The sequence below is a fragment of the Doryrhamphus excisus genome, chromosome 12, assembly GCF_030265055.1.
Source record: "Doryrhamphus excisus isolate RoL2022-K1 chromosome 12, RoL_Dexc_1.0, whole genome shotgun sequence".
NCBI classification, from domain to species: domain Eukaryota; kingdom Metazoa; phylum Chordata; class Actinopteri; order Syngnathiformes; family Syngnathidae; genus Doryrhamphus; species Doryrhamphus excisus.
Window position 1 is genome coordinate 3366771 of NC_080477.1, and position 22311 is coordinate 3389081.

The following is a 22311-nucleotide window of genomic DNA, read 5'->3' on the forward strand; positions in this document are numbered from 1 at the left end:
TTATACAACATCAATTTAAATAGCAACACACTTGCAAGCAAAAACTAATATAAGTATATATAAAACTAAATATAATCCATTAACATGACACAGTAACTTTATACAAAGACTATACAGTAATACATCCTTTATCGCAGTTCATTGGTTCCTGACCCGTCATGTGAATTTCTATAAATTAGCCCAAACTGCTAACCACCTTCGAAATGAGATTTCACATTGTTAGAGCCCTCCAGACACATAATAACACCCCTATGTTCACCATCACACGTGTATTATCCATGAGTGGATGAGTGGAGGGGGCAGACAGGAAGTGCCGTCAAGGGTTCAGATTTGGGTTTTAGCTTGACGTGGGTTACAGACGCAACAGTAGCCCGAGTTGGGGATTACCGTTCCTTCAAACCTGCAACAAAAGCCTGATGTTGCGGGAATCAATTCTGGTGCTTGTGTGTCTCAGCCAACATTACAGTAACATTGCTGACACCGAGTGATCCGTGTAGAATACCGCTGAATAAAGTACATATCTAACTACAAAAATATATGACATTTACTTAATTGTGCAAACTTAAAAAAAAAATTATAGGCCAAATTTAACCACAAAACAACATGATTTATTGATATATTTTTAATTCCAAAGTGGCAAAATTTGAAGCGAAGAAACATTGATACATTACCTTGCATTACATTACCTTAACACTGAGTGAGTAATTAAGTCAGCCATGGCATGTCCGACATGATAGAGTGAAAAAATGTTAACCTCCCATTGTGTGGAAGTGGTAGGTTTTGGGCTTGTTAAGGTTACAAGTAAATTCAAGGCTAACTGGTTAGCTTCTGCAGCATAACGGTTGGACAATGTGATGTAAATAATGAGTAAAGGTCACTATAGGGGTGCTATTTCATGTCTACAGGGCTTTAATAAGGTTGAAAACAGTACTTTGAAAGTCATAAACAGCTTTTCTCTGCTCTAACTCCAAATATATTCCATTATATCCAATATGAGGTTAATCCAATGATAAAATCAAATACTTCCAAAATAATGCATTGGTATATAACGCAAGAAGATGAGCCGCTCCGTGGGTCAAAAAGGTTGGGGACCGCTGGTATAAAAAGTGCGTTCATCTGAGACCCTATCATTCCCGTGAAGATGCGCTTCTGTCGCTTATGCCAGAAACTATTTTCTGCACCGGAAGACATCTGTTTGCCCGCCACTCATCTTTCCCTTCCCCCGCCCCGCTCGCACTGTATCAAAATTCACCCGATCTGGCAGCCGTGCTGCTGTCAAATACCAGCGTGCCGCCATTGCTGACGCTAGCATCGCGGGGCATGGCTCAAAAATGGGTTCTGCTGTGGGGATGCTAGTGTCGCGCTTTCAAAGTCAAGACAGTGCATGATATGCTGCTAATACCTTGCTGAAATTTGCACAAACCTGTGGATAAACAGGTGGTACCTAGCTTGGCGCATCAGGCTTATTTTGGTCCAAATCAGGACGCGGCAACATGAGCGGTGGCAAATATAAAAACAACGCAAGCCCTCGTCCGTCTTTTCCCGACTCATGCATTGTGGCGCGGCTCCAGCTCCCGATCCTGCGAAAGGCAATCGTACTCCAGTTCCGGGCCAACATCTGTGATAGCGCTTATGTTTGGGCCAGCGGGGAGAAGCGGAGGGGAGGTTATACGATTCTACCGAGAGACATCCGCACCAAAATGAAGAGGATTGTGGATTTGTCCTACAAAGTATCGTCTTTTACGGGTAAAGCGAACGGTTCTGTGAACCAAAGAGTCATTGTCTCAGTATAAATCACTGGACAAGACAACAATGAATGGACATGTCCGTCGTCAACAAACCTCATTATTGGCCTAGAATTATGAGTTGTCCTAATTATGACAATATAATAACATTAAATTAAAATTAGTTCAATTTCAGGTCATATTAAGTTGTATAAATGCAAAATAAATACAGCAATAAAGAGCAAAGAAAAATATAATTTTTTAAACAAAAAAGACAAACATTGAGACTTTTCAGTGCTCCTAGAGCTATTCTTTTGATATTATAATTTTAGTCCTGTAATATGACTTTATGTTTGCAATGTTACAAATTTATTCCTTAGGGTAAAACTTAGTCTAAAAATTTTTTAAAAAAATAAATAAAATAAAAAATAAAAAATAAAAAATAAAAAATAAAAAATAAAAAATAAAAAATAAAAAATAAAAAATACAAAATACAAAATACAAAATAAAAAATAAAAAATAAAAAATAAAAAATAAAAAATAAAAAATAAAAAATAAAAAATAAAAAATAAAAAATAAAAAATAAAAAATAAAAAATACAAAATACAAAATAAAAAATAAAAATAAAAAATACAAAATACAAAATACAAAAAAAATTAAAAATTAAAAATTAAAAATTAAAAATTAAAAATTAAAAATTAAAAATTAAAGCATGAAAACAATTAATTTATCAGAATAGAGTCAAAATATGAAATGTATATTCTATATATTCTAAAAAATAAAAGCATGAAAACAATTAATTTATCAGAATAGAGTCAAAATATGAAATGTATATTCTGGAGAAGAAATAGCCACAATTTAAAGAAAAAATGTTTAAAAAAAAAACGATTTTGGGGAAAATTTGGTTGGGGAGTAAGTCAGAATATTCCGAGCAGGAAATGTTATTTAAGGCCACCTTGAGATCCATATTTCAAGGAAGCAAACACCCCAGTGGGCAACAGCCGAGTGGGCAACACCCGAGTGGGCAACATCCGAGTGGGCAACATCCGAGTGGGCAACATCCGAGTGGGCAACATCCGAGTGGGCAACATCCGAGTGGGCAACACCCGAGTGGGCCCTGGTGCAACTGGGTGACCATATAAGGTTTGTCAGAAAACTTCTAGGACTGGCGTCATAAACGATAGAGTCCATTCCACATCCAAACTACCAACGACTGCAAAGTCATCTCGCTGGAGTCTAACGCACATTCCCAGCCTCCTCTGCTAAGGAATCTTCAAAACGGGCCTGGGAATGTCTGCGACCCGGCCTTCCTTTTATGTTTTTTTTTTTTTCCCGGACACCTCAAGACCTTTTTTACTGCAAGGAAATGGCCGCCCTAATCAGACGACACCTCGACACGATGATTAGTTGGGATTCCCCGCTTTCACTTTGAAGTGAGAGGGGGGTTATTAGGTGAAAGGGGGGGGTGTCATCACTTTGTCATCTAGGTGGTAGGAGACGAGGGGAGGGGCCAAGGAGGCATTCCCTGTCCCATCAACAAGTCAACAACTGTCTTTGATGTGCTTGTTGCCGGGTAGATTAAAGCCCAGGCACCTGCAGCTAACATATCAGGAATATTAATAGTCAATCATTTTAAGATTCGCAGTACTTTTTTCTAGCGTGCGACAACATATTTATGTTGTTGGTGTCTTGAGGGGGTCGAAGATGCATTTCATGACAGCGGTTTGTTTGGAGTAAGCAAACAAAACAACAAGTGAGCAATTGTGTTGTCGCAATGACATGTTATGGCTGCCAAATGAATTCCTCCAGATTGAGAAAAGACAGGATTTGATTGACAGGAGGTTTAGTGTGTAAAAATAGAAGTAGCAGGAAGGAATCTCAGCTATTTTTTCCAAACAAAAAAGTCAATAGCAAGAATTGCTATACTGTAAACATGTCCATGATAAGTAAAATTAAAATACTGTATTGAATAAAATGTGAGAAAAAATAATTATTTAATATAATTTAATTTCATAAAAATATTCAAAATTAATTTACTTCATGAATGTATTTATTGTCATTTAAATGTATTGTCATTTAAATATATTGTTATAAAATACAACAATTATATATATATATACATTTACTTCCATTCATCCTCACGAAGGTGGAGGGTATGCTGGAGCCTATCCCAGCTGTCGTTTCTCAAGAGGCGGGTTTCAATAGCATCTACCTTTACCTGTGAGTGAGCCCGTGCCATTTATTCTCCATACTGTTCTCCATACGGTATCGTCACGTTCGGCGAGCCGCATTACCTCACCAAGGGAAAGAATAACAGGGGTGCGTTTGTTTTGCGTCAGGGGGCGCCCTGGCAGCTTGATGGCTCCGGTCACAGAGCTGCAGGCGTCAGGCGTCGAGCGATGAAACACTAACGAGACTCTAACGTCTCATTCAGCGCTTTGCCGTTCATTACCTGTGGAGCCGGCACAGGTTCTACCGTTAAGGGGCGGGGCCACCGGCTGACGGCTCAATTCTTCAAGCTGCAGCATAAAGAGCAAAAAAAGATGGCGTGTTAACTGGAAGTCAACGGAGTCTTAAAAGTCTTAGGATTTGGGGTACAGAACACAGCAGCAACAGAACCAATGTCGTCATAGTGGTAAGGAGGTTGCCTACAGCCACAGCGGTTAATGCCAATGTTTCATGACCTGGTCTTAATTAGAGAGTAACTGGAGAGGTAGGGACGCTTATCTCTAATCTCCCTTAGAGATAAGGTGGGAAGTGTTGTCATCTGGGAGAAAGCGGGAGTAAACCCAGGAAGACGCTAGCGCAGGGGTGGGCAAACTACGGCCCGGGGGCCAAATACGGCCCACCAAGTGTTTGAATCCGGCCCGCCAGTTGTTTTTTAAGTATTTCAACTTTTAACATACAAACTGGCAACATGACTTGCAAGACGGATGTCTTATTTAGTAAAAAAAATAAAATAAAATAATTAAATTAAATTAAATGACATAGTTTGATGTGTTCTGATATTTAAAATATGTCATTTTACAGATAAAATTAGACAAATAATTCAAGGAAAATTATAAGCATGAAATAGCGTGTGTGTGTTAAATATATGTTCTGGCCCCCCTGACAATTTTGTTAACTCAATGCTGCCCACCAGTCAAAATATTTGCCCACCCCTAAACTACGGTGTGGGTCGAGGGTCAAACAGGACGTGCAGACGTTCATCACACTTCTGAAAAAAATTGGAAAGGAAATTCCCGCTGACAGCCCTAATTATTGAATTATATAAGAATTATGTAAAAGTACCTTTACCCAAACTAATTGCTCTAGCACAGGGGTGGGCAAACTACAGCCCGGGGGCCAAATACGGCCCACCAAGTGTTTGAATCCGGTCCGCCAGTTGCTTTTTAAGTATTTCAACTTTTAACATACAAACTGGCAACATGACTTGCAAGTCGGATTTCTTATTTAGTAAAAATAAATAAATTAAATTAAATTAAATTAAATTAAATTAAATTAAATTAAATTAAATTAAATTAAATTAAATTAAATTAAATTAAATTAAATTAAATTAAATTAAATTAAATGACATAGTTTGATGTGGTCTGATATTTAAAATATGCCATTTTACAGATAAAATTAGACAAATAATTCAAGGAAAATTATAAGCATGAAATAGTGTGTGTGTGTTAAATATATGTTGTGGCCCCCCTGACAATTTTGTTAACTCAATGCGGCCCACCAGTCAAAATATTTGCCCACCCCTGCGCTAGCGAGTCTCTCAAGTCCTGGAAATCCTCAGGATCCGTTGGGAGAAGTTGGACAAAATATCCAAGGAGCGGGAAGTCTAAACTTCCACTGACTCCTGTTGACTGTATTTTGTATACAAACTCGTGTTTTTATGTTTTGTGACATTTTGTCTGAGAAAAGTTGACTTCCTTCCTTGCTTGCCTAGGCCACCCAACCTCGGATTAAGACGACGGATGGACAGAATTTGGCATTGGTGGATTAGCACATACATTAGACCAGGGGTGCTCATTAAGTCGATCGCGAGATACCGGTCGATCGCGGAGGTGGTACTGGTCGATCGCTGGTCGATCGCGGCGTGACATTAAAAAAATATCATCCCAGCATCAATGCCGTCACTTGATTGATATACAGGGCAGCCATTCAGATGACAACTGAATGTTGCCCTTCGGGCGACCAATCAAATCAAACAACGTCTCTAAGTGCAGCAGAACTTACGATGTCAGCCTATCATCCATCCCCGTTACTTGATTGACATACAGGACAACCAGTCAGATGACACCTGAATTTTGACCTTTAGGTCACCGCTCATGCGTAAACAACGATGCAAAGTGCTAAGCTAGTCGGCGAATTGCGAGATTTTAAAGCCCTCGCTAAAGTTTATGGTCACTAAAATGAGTGAAGGAGCTGGACCAAGTAAAAAGGCAAAAACTGGACCAAGTAAAAAGGCAAAAAACATATCACTTCCATACGGATATGGAATATTATACGGATATTATGATACGGATATTATCCATGAGTGATAAACATTTGGAAGTGTGCTTGAGGCTGGCTATCAGCAGCTACTGTCCGGACTATGCATCCCTGGCTGGTTCAATTCAGTGCAAGTCATCAAAGTAAACTCAGGTAATTACAAAAAATGTTAATAGTTAATTATGTGTGTTTTGCAATATTGGCTCATTTGGTTATGTAAGGTACATCAACATACATTGTACGTACAAATAATCCTCAATACATTTGAAAATAAATAGATGTTTTGCATTTTTGTAGTGGGTAGATCATTTTGACTCGGTCATTTTAAAAGTAGCTCGCATGCTGAAAAAGTGTGAGCACCCCTGCATTAGAGACTCCAATAAACCCAGCGGATAACCGAAAGAACGGATCAGAGATTTGAACCCTGAGTCTTCTGGCTGTGAGGCATCAAAGCTAACCACTTCTGTACTGTGTTGTCAGCACATCATGGCGCTTAGCGCCTAATCCGTCTGGCCAGTCCGAGTGCTTACATTTGGGTCTGCTGAGCGCAAACTCGCCCGTTTAGTCGCAGTCGTCGGACTGGTGGAGAATCAGAACGTCAACGTTAGGAAGTCAAAGCGGCGAAGACCCCGAAACGGCAAAGCGAACCGTCCCGTGCGTTCTTGTTCTTTGTTCCTTCCCAGCACGGCTACCATCTGATTGGTTTGATTTCCCTCCTGGGGTGTCCCAACGTGTCAAAGATGTCAAAATATTGCGTGTCCCTTTCAGTAAAATCCGCCGCCTCACTCGTTCGGTCTCTCGTGTGCCGATTCGCTCCATCGGATCAGATTCACGATTTTTCTCACCGGCGGCACCGTCGCCGATTCAGTGCGCCTAATCGGCCGTGAAAAGTTGTCGACAAAGGCCAACGAGGTCCAACGGGACACGCCGCAAACGCCGACGCCGACCGACCAACCGACTGCCGCAGCGTCGGAACGCCAGATCAAAAGGCTTCGCCAAAGAGGCAGGACGCACGCGAGCGAGGCCTCAGTGAGTCGCTTCAGAGGTGATGAGATAATGAGGTCCCGTCAGGAGATGATGGCTTTTTCCGCCGCGCCACAAACGCGACGTGACAACCGACAGTACTCGCCGCCTGTACCCAAACGCCCCCTCGCCGGTTTTCACCTCGCAGCCTCATGTCTGCCTGGCTCGGAGCGACGGAGGGGGATTTCCCATCGTCCCACACGGTGTCCCCCCTTTATCCCACCCACCGCCATCATCACTCACTCGCATCCTATCGGGGGGGACGTGACAGAGAGCAGGTCCTGTCATGGCACCGCTTAATTGATGCTTGACCTGCCGCCTTTGTCTCACGCTGCACAGTCTAATTGAGATGATTGGCTCGGCCAAAACCAGATCTGGGTTGGGACACTTCATTAGGCACCCCTGGCAATAAGCTTCTCAGTCAATCGATAGGCTTCTCAATCAATCAATAGGCTTCTCAATCAGAAAAACAGCCCACACTTGAAAAGACGTGGATGGAAACGCACAGACGAGGCCGCATCCCCGTCGCGGCGGTCAGCGGCCACAGGCTCTCCTTCCCCGAAAGGCGGACAGACAGACGGACGGACGAGGCTAAATTACAGGATGGAGGATAAACATGTCGTGTAAAAATACACGCGGCAGCCAGCAGGTTCATCAGGCCGCGACGAGGGGAGGCTGTTTTTAGAACGTATCTTCTCCGGGATAATGTCAACCTCGGCGACGCCGCATGGATCTTCATTTGTGGCTCCTCTGGAAGGGCAGGGCCATACTTTGATGCTTATATTTAAAAGAGCGTTGCTTCTTTGGGAAACGCAGCGTGAAGTGGGGGGGGGGGGGGTTCTCTTCATGGTGAACGGCCCGGCTCCACGGCGGAAGCCTCGGCGAACAATGCGGCCTCGTGCGCTGATAAGAGAAGAAAAGTCACCATACTCCAAGACTGCTTTCATACGTTTTGTTAATATTCATAATAATATTCATAACACTCATAATAGTCACACACTCGGCCCCATTTGGCCGATTATGACTATGACAGAAATGTGTCAAGGGCCTGAGAAGCAAGTTTAAAAGATGCAATAAAGTGAAGAAGAAAATGGGGATAATGAATATTTTTTAGGGCTAAAATGGCATTAGTAGTATTATCATCAGTACTGAAGTAATCCCTCGCCACTTTGAATTGGGCAGCTTTACTTTATCATGTTTGTAAAAAAAAAAAAAAAGAATTAATTATATAAAAAAATTAAGAGAAAACAACAAAATGTCATCATTTTACCAGAAGAATGTGGTTATATCAGAAAAAAAAGTTCACAATTTTTTACACAAATTTGGTTGCAGAAAACGTTTTGTTACAATAAGAGAAAATACGTGAAAAAACGTGAAAAAAGGGAATTTACAAGACAAAAGTTTAAATACTGTAGTTGGAACACAACAGCAGAAATGGAAAAAAACAGCAGTAATTTTACAAGATTAATGTCAAAATATTACGTGAAAAAAGTTGTAATCTAGCGAGAAAAGGTCATAATTTTATTTTCTAAAAATACAAAGAAAAATAGCAAAAAAGTAGAAAAAATTTAGTAGCATTAAGTTGAAAAAATAATATATTTTTTTTATTTATCGAGAAAAACAAAACAATTAATGAAGTTCAAATTTGGGGACAAAATTTGCAGAAAAAGTAGTTTTGGAAGAATAAAGTGAAAATATTATGGGGTAAAGTCATAATTTTGAGAAGAAAATATAGATATAGAAAGTTAAAAAAAAATTTAATTGGCAAAAATTGAAAAACAATGCTGTCATTCTATGTGCATGAAGATGATTTTACAAAAATAAATATAAAAATATTATAAAGCAGCATCAAGTTAAAATATTAAAGACAAAATATGTATTTGTTTCTTTCTTTTTTTTCATTGATTCATCTTTTGTGATGCTAAACTAATCCAAAGCAGTTTGCTCTACAGTACAAATCAAAAGTTTAGATACATCTTGTCATTCAAAAGAATGACAAAATGTCCCCAAACTTTTGACTGGTATTGTATGCTAAGCTATTTGAAGAAATCTCAGCTGTGTGTTTTTTTTGCCACAGCAAATAGTGACTTGTATAATTATTCATATGCTACTGGCCAAAAATGGACACTTCAGACACCCCAGGTCTAAAGTTTTTGTTTTGAAAGCGATATCACGCAAACGCCCCCCCCCCCCCCAAGCGTTGGCTTTCAAGTCAAATGTTTGCGTTGATGCTTAACTCCAAAGAAAGGCGATATTGCCTTCGGTCACCCGGAGACAGAAGCTGGCTACCCGACCCTACCTCCGTGCATGAGTGGACATCGAGCGAGGACAACCCCTGGACGCCCCCCCCCCCCCCCCCCCCACCCTCCCAAGGTCGGGTTATTGTGTCCAGTGTTGACTTTTGCACCCTTTCTTTTCCTTTCACCTCAAAGACAAAACACAACGGAAAGCACAAAGTCCAATGAGAGTCTCTCTCCTACGGAGCAGGATATTGCTTTTCACCGTTCCCGCCACTCAAAAGTGCTGACTCAACAAACGCGGACGCTCAAGGCCACCACAGAAGGTTCCGTCCGAGTTTGTATTGACGCAAAGTCAAACACTAGCGGGACAGACAGAAGGCAGAAAAATCATAAATGGAGGTTTCAGACTCTCCGGGGAGGACAAAAACTCGACATGCTGCGTTCCTGTTTGTTCACCTGTTGACTTCCTGGTTCATGGAGGGTAGACCTACCATGGCAGGCGCATACCGTTTTTCCACTTTGGCAGTGGCCTTCCTTTGTGACTCAAATATCGGAAAGCAGGAGTGTCCAAACTTTTCCATCGAGGGCCACATGGTGAAAAATGAAAGGATGCAACTTTGCCTCTTTGGTATTTTGGTAACGTTTGGTATTTAGCACTATTTTGTAAAGCGACACATCCTTGGGTATGCTAACCCACTGGTACCGCCTCCCCCCAACCTTAAATCATAACCTTGCTGGGGTTTATCACACCTCAGCTTAAGTGGAAAAGGTGATAAGGCCATTTCTAAAGGTTTGGGACTCCAGCAAACCACAGTGAGAGCCGCAAATGGCTAAAACATGGCACAGTGGTGAGCCTTCCCAACCAAAATGACCTTGAGAGAGCAGCGACGACTCACCCAAAAGGTCACAAAACACCCGGCAACAACATCCAAAGATCAGGGGGGGGGGGGTCTGCCCTTTCCACTTTTTGGAAAGGGCAATTACAATGTTGTATTCTCGTGTTAAACCATTCAAAGTTTCCAATAATGGGGTCAACAGACCATTTTCACGGGATTGAGCTGGAATAAGTGCAGATTCTGGAAGATCTAGAAAGCTTTCTGTCCTGATTATGATGTGTAGCTTCTATAAAGGAGTCAACAACGCAATACAAAGGGCTAAATAATGAGCATAATGTGTCCGCTTTAAGGTCAGTGTACACAGGGCCCACATGGTCTTGGAGTTCCAAGACCCAAACCACTGCAGAACCAAAAGACCATCTTGATAAGCCCCGAGACCTTTGGGAAAATACTCGGTGGTCTGACCAGACTAACGTTGGTGTGTGTCCCGTTACATGTGGGATAAAAGTAACGCTACATTTCAGAAAAAGAACATCATACCAAGGGTAAAATATGGTGGTGGTAGTGTGATGGACCGGGTCACCTTTTAGCACCACTGTATATTTCCAGGAAAAATGGCGTCTGAGCTTTGTCATTTAGGTGAAAAGGCCTCTTCTTATTGAACAGTTGGTGTAATTAGGTACTCGATGGGGACGATGGCGGGCGTGTAGAAGCCAGAGGTGGTCTTGACGGGAATGGCGTGCGATGGCGAGAGTTCCATTGCAGGCTCCTTTTTGCGCTTCCTCGTGGCAACAAAGGAGCCGCATGTCGGAGCGACCAAACACCGGCGGCGCTAAATAATCACAACGGAAGAGCGTGCACATGGACTCATCAAAGTCCCGCCCCCACGGCGCTCCCCGCGGCGGCTTCAAAGAGCTGCCGTGGCTTCTCGTAGTCCAAAGCGACAATGGAGGCCCAACTTGCCGCCGAGCGCTTTTTGAAGGCGCCGCCGGGTCCACGGAAGGCCGGTCATCAGAAAGCAAGGGAGCGCATGAGGGGGGGTGGAGGGTGGGGGCTCTCGGGTGTACGCGAGGTGGGGGGTTGGGGGGGGGGGGGTGTCTCTTGTCTCTCAATTTTCCGCCCTGATTGGACTGAATGAGCCAGCATTCTGTAGCTCAGCTGAGTCGGTGGCGAGAAGACCCTCTCACAGCCAGAGACGTGACATCACCGCAGGCCTGCTGCTTGTTTACATTGTTGCTATGGCGACGCCATAATTCCATTTGCTATGTTGCAGGTACGCATGTCACCCAGTCTGACCAACATCCACCACTCTGGATTCCATAACCAATCAGGTCCTAAGTAGACCTTCACCAAAACGATTCTTTGATGTTTACAAAAAAACCTTTTGGGACTTCACGGACGCCTCGAAATTGTCGGAAATTGTGTTTCCGAAAACTTTAAATTGTCTTCCATGTTTACGAAAACACTTGTTTGGTTCACTGAAGATGCTAAGAAGGTTTTTTTGAGGACTCTAAATTGTCTTTGATGTCTACCAGTATGGATTCTGGGTTTGTTGAAGACTCGAAATTATTTACAAAAAACCTTGCTAGCGTCACGGAAGACTAAATTCTCTTCGACGTTTACAGAAATGGTTTAAAACGCATGTGATTTTTACGCAAACATCACAGAAGCCTCTAAATTGTGGTTTTATGCTAGGCTACTTGAAGACTTGAAATGGTCTTTTGTTGGATTCAGATGCTAAGATGCTAAATCACCGATGCTTCCAAAAACACATACAGATGCTTCCAAAAACACGTACAGATGCTAAGATGCTAAATCACCGATGCTTCCAAAAACACGTACAGATGCTAAGATGCTAAATCACCGATGCTTCCAAAAACACGTACAGATGCTAAGATGCTAAATCACCGATGCTTCCAAAAACACGTACAGATGCTAAGATGCTAAATCACCGATGCTTCCAAAAACACGTACATTAGCTTTGTTGGAGACTACATTGTCTTTGACATCTACAAAGATCTAGGCTAGGTCCGTTGAGTAAGTCATGGATTTTCGATGAAGACGCATGCCCCGCTCGCAAGGTTCCTCTTAGGCGAGCTCATATCCTCCCCACGCGCCACCGCCAAAAACATCAAACCATGCAATTTTCATCACGGCCGCCGCATCGCCGTACCGCCAAGTCTGGTGCGGCTGACAAAGCTTTTAAGCAAAGGTTTAGGACAGATTTCCATACCCAGGAAGCTAGCTTTCTTCTGGGAATGCGGTCCGTGATTCAGACCCCCCCCCCCCACACACTCAATGCTAACGCGTGCGTGGCTACAGTGGAAGCAGATGTGACTTTTACAGTCAGAAGTTGCTGGTTTTGGTACTAAATGTACCACTTTAATCCACCATTAGTGAGAAGTAGAAAGCAGGGCTTTAATGACAAATAATGTTCATTCATTCAATAATGTTTATGATAAAAAAAAAAACATAAATGACTTTGGTAGGCCAAATACTAGCTAGAGTAGTAACTCGTGTACCTACCATCTGATGGTAGTGTTATAGAAAAATGCAGCAGATTTGTTTGTTTCGGCTTTTTCCTGATTATTTTCATAGCCAGGCTATATTGGTTGTTGCTAGGCAGAGTTGGTCGGGCTACATCACAACTGCCCCGTACGACAATGAAAAGATGCACACGCAAAGAAAATGGCACCAAAAACAACACCAAGGAGGATTAGGACATTAAAGTACAACAAAAAAAGAAAGAAAGAAATAGTAGGAAAATATTATTACCATATTTAAATATTTTAATATTTGTAAAAGGCACTACATAAAATGTTGAATATCTATATCCATTGCATAGAGTTTTCCAATATATCAATCTATGCACTCATTGCCAATAAAACATAATATCTTGGTTGTGAGTTTGTTATTTTATATATATTTTTTTTAAAATATGTATATATATTTTTAAATATATATATATATATACACACATATATAAACTAGTTATTTAATGACCTTGCTGCGAATAGTGGATGAATGACAAAATAAAATCGCCCACACTATGAATAAGTTGCTATCTGTCACCACCCAGTGGCTTGATTTGGTAGTGCAGCCAACAAGTAAAATTGAGCTGCACGGTAGACTGAATGCCTCATACACATTTTTTATAGTTTAATTAATGTGTTTTTTTAAATGTTTTTTTACATTGGCAATTATGTTTACATTTGTTACATTTTCATTTTATTTGGTTTACTTATATTGTTTAAAATTTCATTGTCTTGTATCTTTTCAAAGAGTTTAATATAGTTTATTAGCTACAAAACATATGACGGCGGTTGCTTGCAGTTCTAAACCTTACCACGAAATGGCGCTAGAGACTTATTGTGCGTCACAAAAACTTTATTTAAAACAGTGTCCAATGAATTCAGCGTTTGAATCGCTGATGCAAAGTGAAAAGTGACCGCTACCCTCAAGGTTGCCATGACAACTTACGGCGGAGTTACGGCGGGGGACAACGTGACACTTTCTTAATTGAGAGCAGTTTCAGCAGCTGTGGTCCCCTTTTATTGTCTGCAGGCTGGACTGTGATTCATGACATCGCCAAATGTGTCCCCCGTCCATCCCAATCAGGACATGGTGATCAGTGTGTGTGTCACCTTGGAGCAGCTGCTGCCTGATGTGGAGTTACGACGCCAAGTGTCGTGAAACGCAAGGGCAGCATCGTTCATTGGATCCATCCGTGCTGGTTACTTCTTCGGTGTCCTCAATGGCGTTCGCTTGTATGGATCCCCGCTGCTTTGCCGGGAGGCGTCTTCACCCTAAAATAACATTATCTTTGCTTTCAAGGTGCGCAGACAATTAGAGAGAAATGAAAAGTCAATTAAAGCGTTGATGAAAAATTCCCTCCAGTCCAGGCGAAGTCTTATCGAGCTTCGTCTCAGCCTTCGATTACCATCTTTAAAAAAAAGTTTGTCAGAGCTCATTTATCTTGACGACAGTTGCTCGGTGTAACGAGCTAGCAAGGGCATACGATGCGGATTGTTAACAGACATCACTCTAACACACTTTTAAATAAGTTTTTAATCATTTCTATGTCATCTCGACACCGGTTTTACTTCAGTTTCCACCATTCAGCAAAATAACTCCCGACTGGACACAAAACCAGTTTGTTCTACTGGCAAACGGCACCATAATGTGCATGCAAACAACATTCAGCAGGAACGCAGACACAGAAACGTCTCTAAATGGATAATTATGCTGTTTTGTCCACCATAAGTGCAGCTGAAGCATGAGGAAACAAGAAGCAGTCAAATGCTGGGTGGGAGAAGCTAATTTAGGTCAACAATTATAGTAGAAAAGGCAATTAAACATTATTTTTAAGCCATAGTCGACTCATCTTTAGATGCTCGTCCACCTTTCCAAGATGGCTGCCGAGTGGTAACAGAATACGGTGTATTCTGTAAGTATTCAATTAAGTGCTGAAAGATAGATTCCTTTATTTATGCTAAGCTAGGCTAATTAGCGTCATCAACGACTACAGGCAAGGAATAAAGTGCTGTTAACGACTGCTAGCATTTAGCTTGTTGTTGCTAATGTTAAATCCTGACAGGATTAGCGCAATCGCAGAAAGCGGCGCCAAAGGTACCACTATGAGTCGGTCATGATGTTAGCATACCACAGGCTAACAGCTAGCGTGACAAAATGGGGCTCATAACAAGTCTCATATGCTATAGTAGCTCGCTGAAACAAAAAAATTGGAAAAGATACGCTGATTGTATAAACGGTGGGTAAAATTGCAGAGTGGAGGAGCTAATTCAGAGTGTTATTATGGGCCATAATCAACAAACCTTTACAAGATGGCTGCCGCACAGCAAGATGATAAATTATAACCAAAAAAAAAAAAAAACGGAAAATCTGCTAGCAGTCTTCATGTTCAGAGATAGATTGTTTCTTTTCTTAATAATAAGGCAAAATAACTAGCGTCATCAGCTACATGCATGACGACAGACAAACAAAATGGCTTCACTACTGCTAGCATTTAGCTTCTGTTTCCACCAAAAATTATTTTGTCTCACCGTTCTTTGAAAAACAGTAGCAGCAAAAAACAGAAAAAAATGGTTAGTTGGGAGAAGCTAATTCACAAAAAAAATGTCCACAAGTGTGGCACAAAAAGAATTTTAACATTATTTTGAGCCATAATCAAATCTTAAGAAGCTCGACCAAAATCTTTCCAATATGGCCGCCGAGTGGCAAGAGAATAAAGAACTCCAAATAAAACCACCGACTAGCTGCTAGCAGCTTGAATATCATTGAAAACTTATTTTAAAGAGGTAAGAGTTTTTCTTCTTTATGCTATGCTAGGCTAACCAGCTCCATTTTTTGCCACAAACAACAGAGAAGAAACAAAATGGCGGACTCATCAATATGGCTGTTAGCATTTAGCAACAGGCTAGCTTCTACGTAGCTTTCCATCAACCATGGGTTGCTAACAGTTTTGCTTTAAATCTTGGGCCGGATTAGCGCTATCGTGCTAATCTAGAGGACAATGAGTGTTAACGGCGTGGGTGGCGGACGGACGGAGGTGATGTCCTCCTAGCTGACGGAACACGGGTCGTCCTTGCAGGGCTTGACGTCCCCCTGCAGCAGCTGGATCATGACGGCCTTGGTCAGGTAGCTGGAGGTGCCCCTCTGCCCCACAGGGGCGGTGTTGTAGAAGGCCTGCGGAGAAGTCTAGATGTATTTTTTTGGGTGACTCTAAAGTTGGGTTGAAAAAGGAAGACTTTGGCGCACCTGCTTGTCCTGGCTTTCCAAGCGGTTGCCGTCTCTCTGGAAGTCGGCAAAGGCTTCCTTCACCAGGCCGTCCAGGTCCACCTTGTTGCTGAACTCCAGTTCTGGGTTCCTCTCCAGCACGATGGAGACCACCATCAGCAGCTGCTCACAGCAGGAGGGAGGACAGCGACACCTTAGTACACCTCAGTACACCTCAGTACACCTCAGTACACCTCAGTACACCTTAGTACACCTTAGTACACCGCTTGACCAAAATGTAGTAAAGTCAAGGAGATATTGCTATTAATTGCTATTAATGAATATTCAATTGTCCTTTCATTTCACTGCGAAATATAATTTTTATGAAGTCTACTTATTTATCTGCCACACTCAGCGTAGGAATAAAAGACCTCAAACAAAATAGGTAAATATGAAGATAATTAATATTATGATTAATAATACAATTTCCCATTTGTTTATTTGAAATACCTTATTTTTATTTTAGTTATGTAGCTGTTTCAGTGATTATTTTTAATTATTTATTTTAAATTATTTTTATCTTTTTTTAAATTAATTGTTTAATGGCATTGATTTTTTTAAATTATTGAACCAAAATGAAGTTAATATAAAGTAAATGAAATGTTTTTCAGAAACTAAATTGACTGAAATCTAAATTGAAATATGGAAATTTCATATATTTTATTTCGTATATTTTATATATTTTATTATATGACTGCTGCACCGCACTAAAATTATGGACTAAAAAAAACAACCACAATTAAATAAATATGAAGCCAATTAAAGAAATTATAATACAATTTTACAGGTATTTATTTCAAACCTGAAATATATATTTTAAAATGTTTTGTTATTTTATTAGCTAGTATTTGTAATGTCAGTAATATATAAATTTAGTAGTAATTTAAATACTACTACTACTAATAAATCATTTAATAACTATGTATTATTCAAAATACTTAATGCTTTCTACTTAATAGTTTCAGCACTTAAATAAATAATGCAAAGTAATGAATTAATTAACTTAGTATGGTTCATTCTTTATGTAGAGTAGAGTACATGGAGTACATGGAGTACACGGAGTACACGGAGTACACGGAGTACATTGATTTGAGCTGTGACAGCAGTATGTTTACCTCCACAATGACCTGTCTGTACTCAGGTAGGACGATGCTCTTCAGCGTGTCCTCCACCAGCAGGGAGAAGTTCATCTCGTACATGGTCATGTCGGACAGCGTAGGTTGCTACCAAAAGACGGCAAGTATGAGGAGACGTCTTCGTGGAGATGGAATTCCTCGCGGCAGGTACCTGTGGAAGGTGCGTCCCGGCCACTAGAATCCCGTCAGGTGTCCTCTCCAGGATCTGCCAGACCCGGTCGTAAAAGCCCAGCGGGGTTCTGTTCAGGGAGCCGTCAATCTGGCGGCGGTGGAGCCAGGACCTGCGGGAGGAGCCAAGGAGGACAAGCGTGGAAAATCTGTCTCTCCAAGAGCTGACTTGATAAGATGCGATGAGATAAAAAGTGCAATCAAATCCTGAGGGCTCCAGAAGGCGGTACGAGATGGACGGAGACGTAATTAAAACTTCAACAACTCCCTCTTGTGATGAGGATGTCCTCACAGGAGGATGATGATGTCGGGTACCTGCCGGTGTGCTCAGGTTGCAGGACGTCCAGCAGGAGCTGCTTGATGTCGCTGGGGGACAGCTGGTAGATGTCCTGGGGGGGCATGTCTCCCGCTCGGATCTTCAGCTCCTGCTTCATGGCCTGCACGATCCACCTGCGGACACGCCAACCAAAAAGGAGGGACACTGAAGACCACGACTCTAACGTCAACGTCCGTGACCGAAACGAAGACACCCACCCCACTCTGATCTTGAGCATGCCGCTGAAGAGCTCGGGGCTGTTGGAGATGATCCACCCGATGTGGATGACCAGCTCCTGCTGCAGGACGGCCTCGCGCTCGCCCCCCGGTGGGCAGCACTTGCTGTAGATGATGCCCTGGATGACGCCCGGTGACAGCGGGTTGGAGATGACTTCCTCCTCGTGGCCGAACACGCCCAGCGTCACCTTTGCAAGAAGAAGTAGAGAGCTGCTGACGATCAGCTTCGTACGTGACGCAGGGCAGTGTTGGCGAGGTGTTAGCATCACGCCATGCGTCCTCGCCATGCTTTGTGCACGGGCCGCAAGCCGAACCTTAAATCTCACACGAGGAGAACATCTCAAATGGAAGCTCCAAACTCTTGTTTGTATCGAGAATTCCGAAAGAAAACCGACTGCAAAAAAGCTAGTAAATCTTTTAAAATTTCTTACAATAATACTAATAATAAATACTAATAATAAATAATAAATAATAAATAAAAATAAAATAATAAATAAACAATACTAATAATAATACATTCTTCTGTTGACCTGACGTCAAACCAGGACTGACCGTGCCGTCAGTCCAACACACAGCTGCAGATATCTGCTGGAGAAGATCCCAGTAAAGTCAATGTTTAATGGGTCTTTATTGTTTGTAGGCCAAATAAGTTAATAATTCAACATAAAAATGGAAAAAATATATACTAATAAACATTATATTATATATATAAGAATATAGAAATATTTTTACTATCATAATAAATTTATATTTATAATATAAATAATATAATATATAAATAAAATAAATGTTATTTATATTATATATATATTTTTTTTATTTAATATTTTTTATGAGCTATACAAAATACAATTTTTATTTAATACAATTAATGCAGAGCATCTGCTGGAGAAGATTGCCGTAAAGTCAATGTGTAATGGGTCTTTATTGTTTGTAGGCCAAATAAGTTAATAATTCAACATAAAAATGGAAAAAATATATTAATAAACATTATATTATATATATAAGAATATATAAATATTTTTACTATCATAATCATTTATATTCATAATATAAATAATATAATATATAAATAAAATAAATGTTATATATATATATATTTAATTAATTTATTTAATTTTTTTATGAGCTATACAAAATACAATTTTTATTTAATACAATTAATGCAGAGCAACAAATCACATGCAAATTTGTCTCATTGGACTCTGGGGTGACCAATGAAGTCTGCCTAGCAACAGGCCTGTTCCTGGACTAAATCCTGCACGTGAGGCTTATTTTCTCGATGGGAAAACACGACAGTGGCAGGTGACAGAGCATCTTCAGTACAAGCATGCCGCATGTTGAGATGAAAATGAACAGGACGGGGGTGGCCGACGGGGGCTGCCATTGCACGCCGAAAGCGGCTTGTGCACACGTTTGGAGGCAATCTATATGCAGATGCACACCTTCAGCTACTTGGGCGTAATGAAACAACTAAAAGTGCTCGCGGGGGTAAAAACTCACTAAAGAAATAAATAAAATAAGAAAAATGAGGTGAGATAAGCGAGGCTGGAGAGGGGAGGCTAATCTCGGAGAAACACTCCACACCAGAGGACCGGGTGCACGAAACCTTGGCGGGTCACGGCAGGATCAGCGAGCACGTGCGCGGCGTCTAGACGCGGTGGAGAGTGTGAGCATGCGGCGTTCGAGAAATCGGTCGACATTAAAACGACTGAAAGAAAACAGACAAGGAATATTAGGGCCACACTGGAAAGTCATTCCAAAAAGTAAAATGGAGAATAAATCCCAGTCTGATTAATAAGAGGACTGAGATATTACCGGAATGAAGTTCAAATGAAGCAACTCCGATCAAATAATAAACGGAATGAATAAACTCAGCCTGCAACACCCACCTCCAGAAAAAAAAGGCTTCGCTACACGGCTTAAAACGAGCTCAGCCAACTAAGCTGTCAGCTGCAGACGTGGGTGCTAGTAGCTAGCATGACGTTGCTGGAAAATGTGAGTGTATTATTAGCGTCGCTAATGTTGCTAATTGTTGTACGTGATGTATGGCTAAGATAACAGCGGTGCCCAAAGTGCTGCCCTGGGGCCAGTTGTGCTCCATAGCTCATTTTCTGTCGGCCCTCGTCACATTCTAAAAAGCAATTAAGCAAGAAGATAATAACAAAATGGAGCGTCACGACTTTATTCCTTTCCCGGGATGAATGTCCATCATGATCCCCAAGAACTTAGTCCATGAACTCCGTTTAAGAAACGACCAAGTTGAACTGATTCAGGGACACGGATAGAAACAAGAGATAGTTCTGTTTGTTTTGGGGGTTTCGTGACCCCCCAAAGGTGGGAGTTACTGTATATTTGTTGTATATATTCTATATTTCCATGAACTCCAATTGCACTAAAGAATAGGTCAACTCTTGCATAACGTGTTTTGGTAAATTCCTCGAGTGTCTCCATCGGACAAATTCTCATACATTTTTTACAGTGTGGTCTTAATAAAGGGGCGCACTTACCTGCTTGCCATGCACTAAAACACTAGTAATACTGGGGGCAAGGCTGTCCACTAGCTTAGTTAACAGACTGGCAGCAAGACGGACAACGGACCTAGTGGGTGACAGAGACATCACAAGGCGTCAGGACAACAGCGAGGTGGCGTTAGAGGAGCCTGCTGCTACACGGGCTGCTTGTGAGGCGCCTCTAGCACAACAACAAAACAGCAGGTTTGCTAACCAACATGTGTATCCACTCCACGCCAGCAGGGGGCAGCATTAGCATTAGCGGCCTGCTGTGCTGGAAATAAACATTTCAATTTAATTTAAATTGAATTAAAATTAATTCTTTAAGTAAACTATTTCAATTACATTTGACTTATTTTGATCATTTGGTTTAATTTAATTCAGTTTAATTACATCTACTTTTTAAATTTAAAAATAATTAAAAAACTATTAAATTAGATAATTCAATTAAATTCATTTTAATTGAATTAACTCTAATATATTAATTAAAACATTTTAATAAATGTATAATTACTTGGCTAATTAAATTAAATTTAATTCAGTTAAATTACATCTACTTTTTAAATTTAAAAATAATTAAAAAACTATTAAATTAGATAATTCAATTAAATTCATTTTAATTGAATTAACTCTAATATATTAATTAAAACATTTTAATAAATGTATAATTACTTGGCTAATTAAATTAAATTTAGTTGAATTGAACTACATCTAAATTTATTTGTAAAAAGTCATGCATTTGAATGAGCATTAAATTTGATTATTATTTAATTAGCTCGAAATGGTATTTCTAGGGACACGTTTTAACTAAAAGAACAACGACTAACATGACTGACTTTTTATTTGATATCGAGTGTTTACAAACAAAAACTACAACAAAAAATCAGGCCTATTTTTAGCTTATTTTGAAGATCTTTAAATAAACAAAAAGAAAGAAAAAACGGGTTTTTAAGCTGGAAAAAAGGATGTAGCATGAAGTCAATCAAGTTGGTTAGCAAAATGTTAGCATCTTGCATCGCTTGGCCCAAAAACAAACCCAAAAAAAGACAATTGCTTTTCCTCTTTGCCTTCCTGCAAATGAATAAACCAAGCATGAGACAAATGGAGAAGGATCATTTTCAGCCTGACTGCAAAGATGAATACATAAAACAAAGCAGATTTCACCCTTCCTATTTGAATGTTTGCTGTTTGTGTTTATTATTATTATTGTGTTGGTTTTAAACGTGTTGCCGCTGCAGGAATCCAAGGAGGGTCAAAAAGCAGCAGGCGTTGCTATCGGCAACCGCGGCGCTGAAGCCTCACAGCTCTCAGACGCAGTGAAGAAATGAAATCATGTCATTAATAGGAATGGCTGAATGACTGAATGAGTGTGTGTGTGTGTGTGTGTGTGTGTGTTCTGCAGTGGAACACGAACGCGCACGTGGAGCTGGAGTTGAATAAAAAGCAACAAAGCCTCGGCGTTTATGAGGCATGATGCGGTGTCAATCCGCCGCTGCTTTGTCGGCCAGCCTATTTCAAGCTTCACTAGCTGGCCAATGTTAGGGAAATGAGAAAGTAAATTGAAGCCGGCGCTGATAGCGTTTCCACGCGGGGCCCTCGGGATGGAAAAAAAACAAAAAAACAGCCTCTCGGCTTTCTGCCGCCCTCTCTTTGCCGTAATCTCATGTCTGTGCAAATACGCCCGGCTCTAATTAATAATAACACCACACGGGGGGAAGTTGTCGCTGTCAGTCAAACGACACACACACTCAGGAATACACACTTCTACGAGCTTTCATGTTCGGTTAGCGTTCAGTCGGATCGGTGGGAGTAGGAGTCATAGTCAGTTACAGGGTCAA

General features: G+C 40.9%; 1 protein-coding gene across 7 annotated transcripts in view; it reads right to left on the reverse strand.

Moving 5' to 3' along the window:
• Positions 1–13750: 13750 nt before the first annotated feature.
• phkb (phosphorylase kinase, beta) overlaps positions 13751–22311 on the reverse strand; it is a 71279-nt gene continuing 62718 nt past the window's right edge. For 5 of the 7 annotated variants that reach the window (XM_058088773.1, XM_058088775.1, XM_058088780.1 and 2 more), the window contains 7 exons: positions 20471–20561; positions 17943–18148; positions 17724–17858; positions 17392–17521; positions 17220–17327; positions 16087–16227; positions 13752–16014 (listed from right to left, as the gene is read on the reverse strand). In XM_058088773.1, coding sequence (XP_057944756.1) covers positions 15889–16014; positions 16087–16227; positions 17220–17327; positions 17392–17521; positions 17724–17858; positions 17943–18148; positions 20471–20561 — 937 coding nt within the window. In that variant the 3' untranslated portion in view covers positions 13752–15888. Of the gene's footprint in view, positions 16015–16086; positions 16228–17219; positions 17328–17391; positions 17522–17723; positions 17859–17942; positions 18149–20470; positions 20562–22311 lie in introns of all 7 variants that reach the window. The other 2 variants (XM_058088777.1, XM_058088774.1) reach the window with 2 other exon arrangements.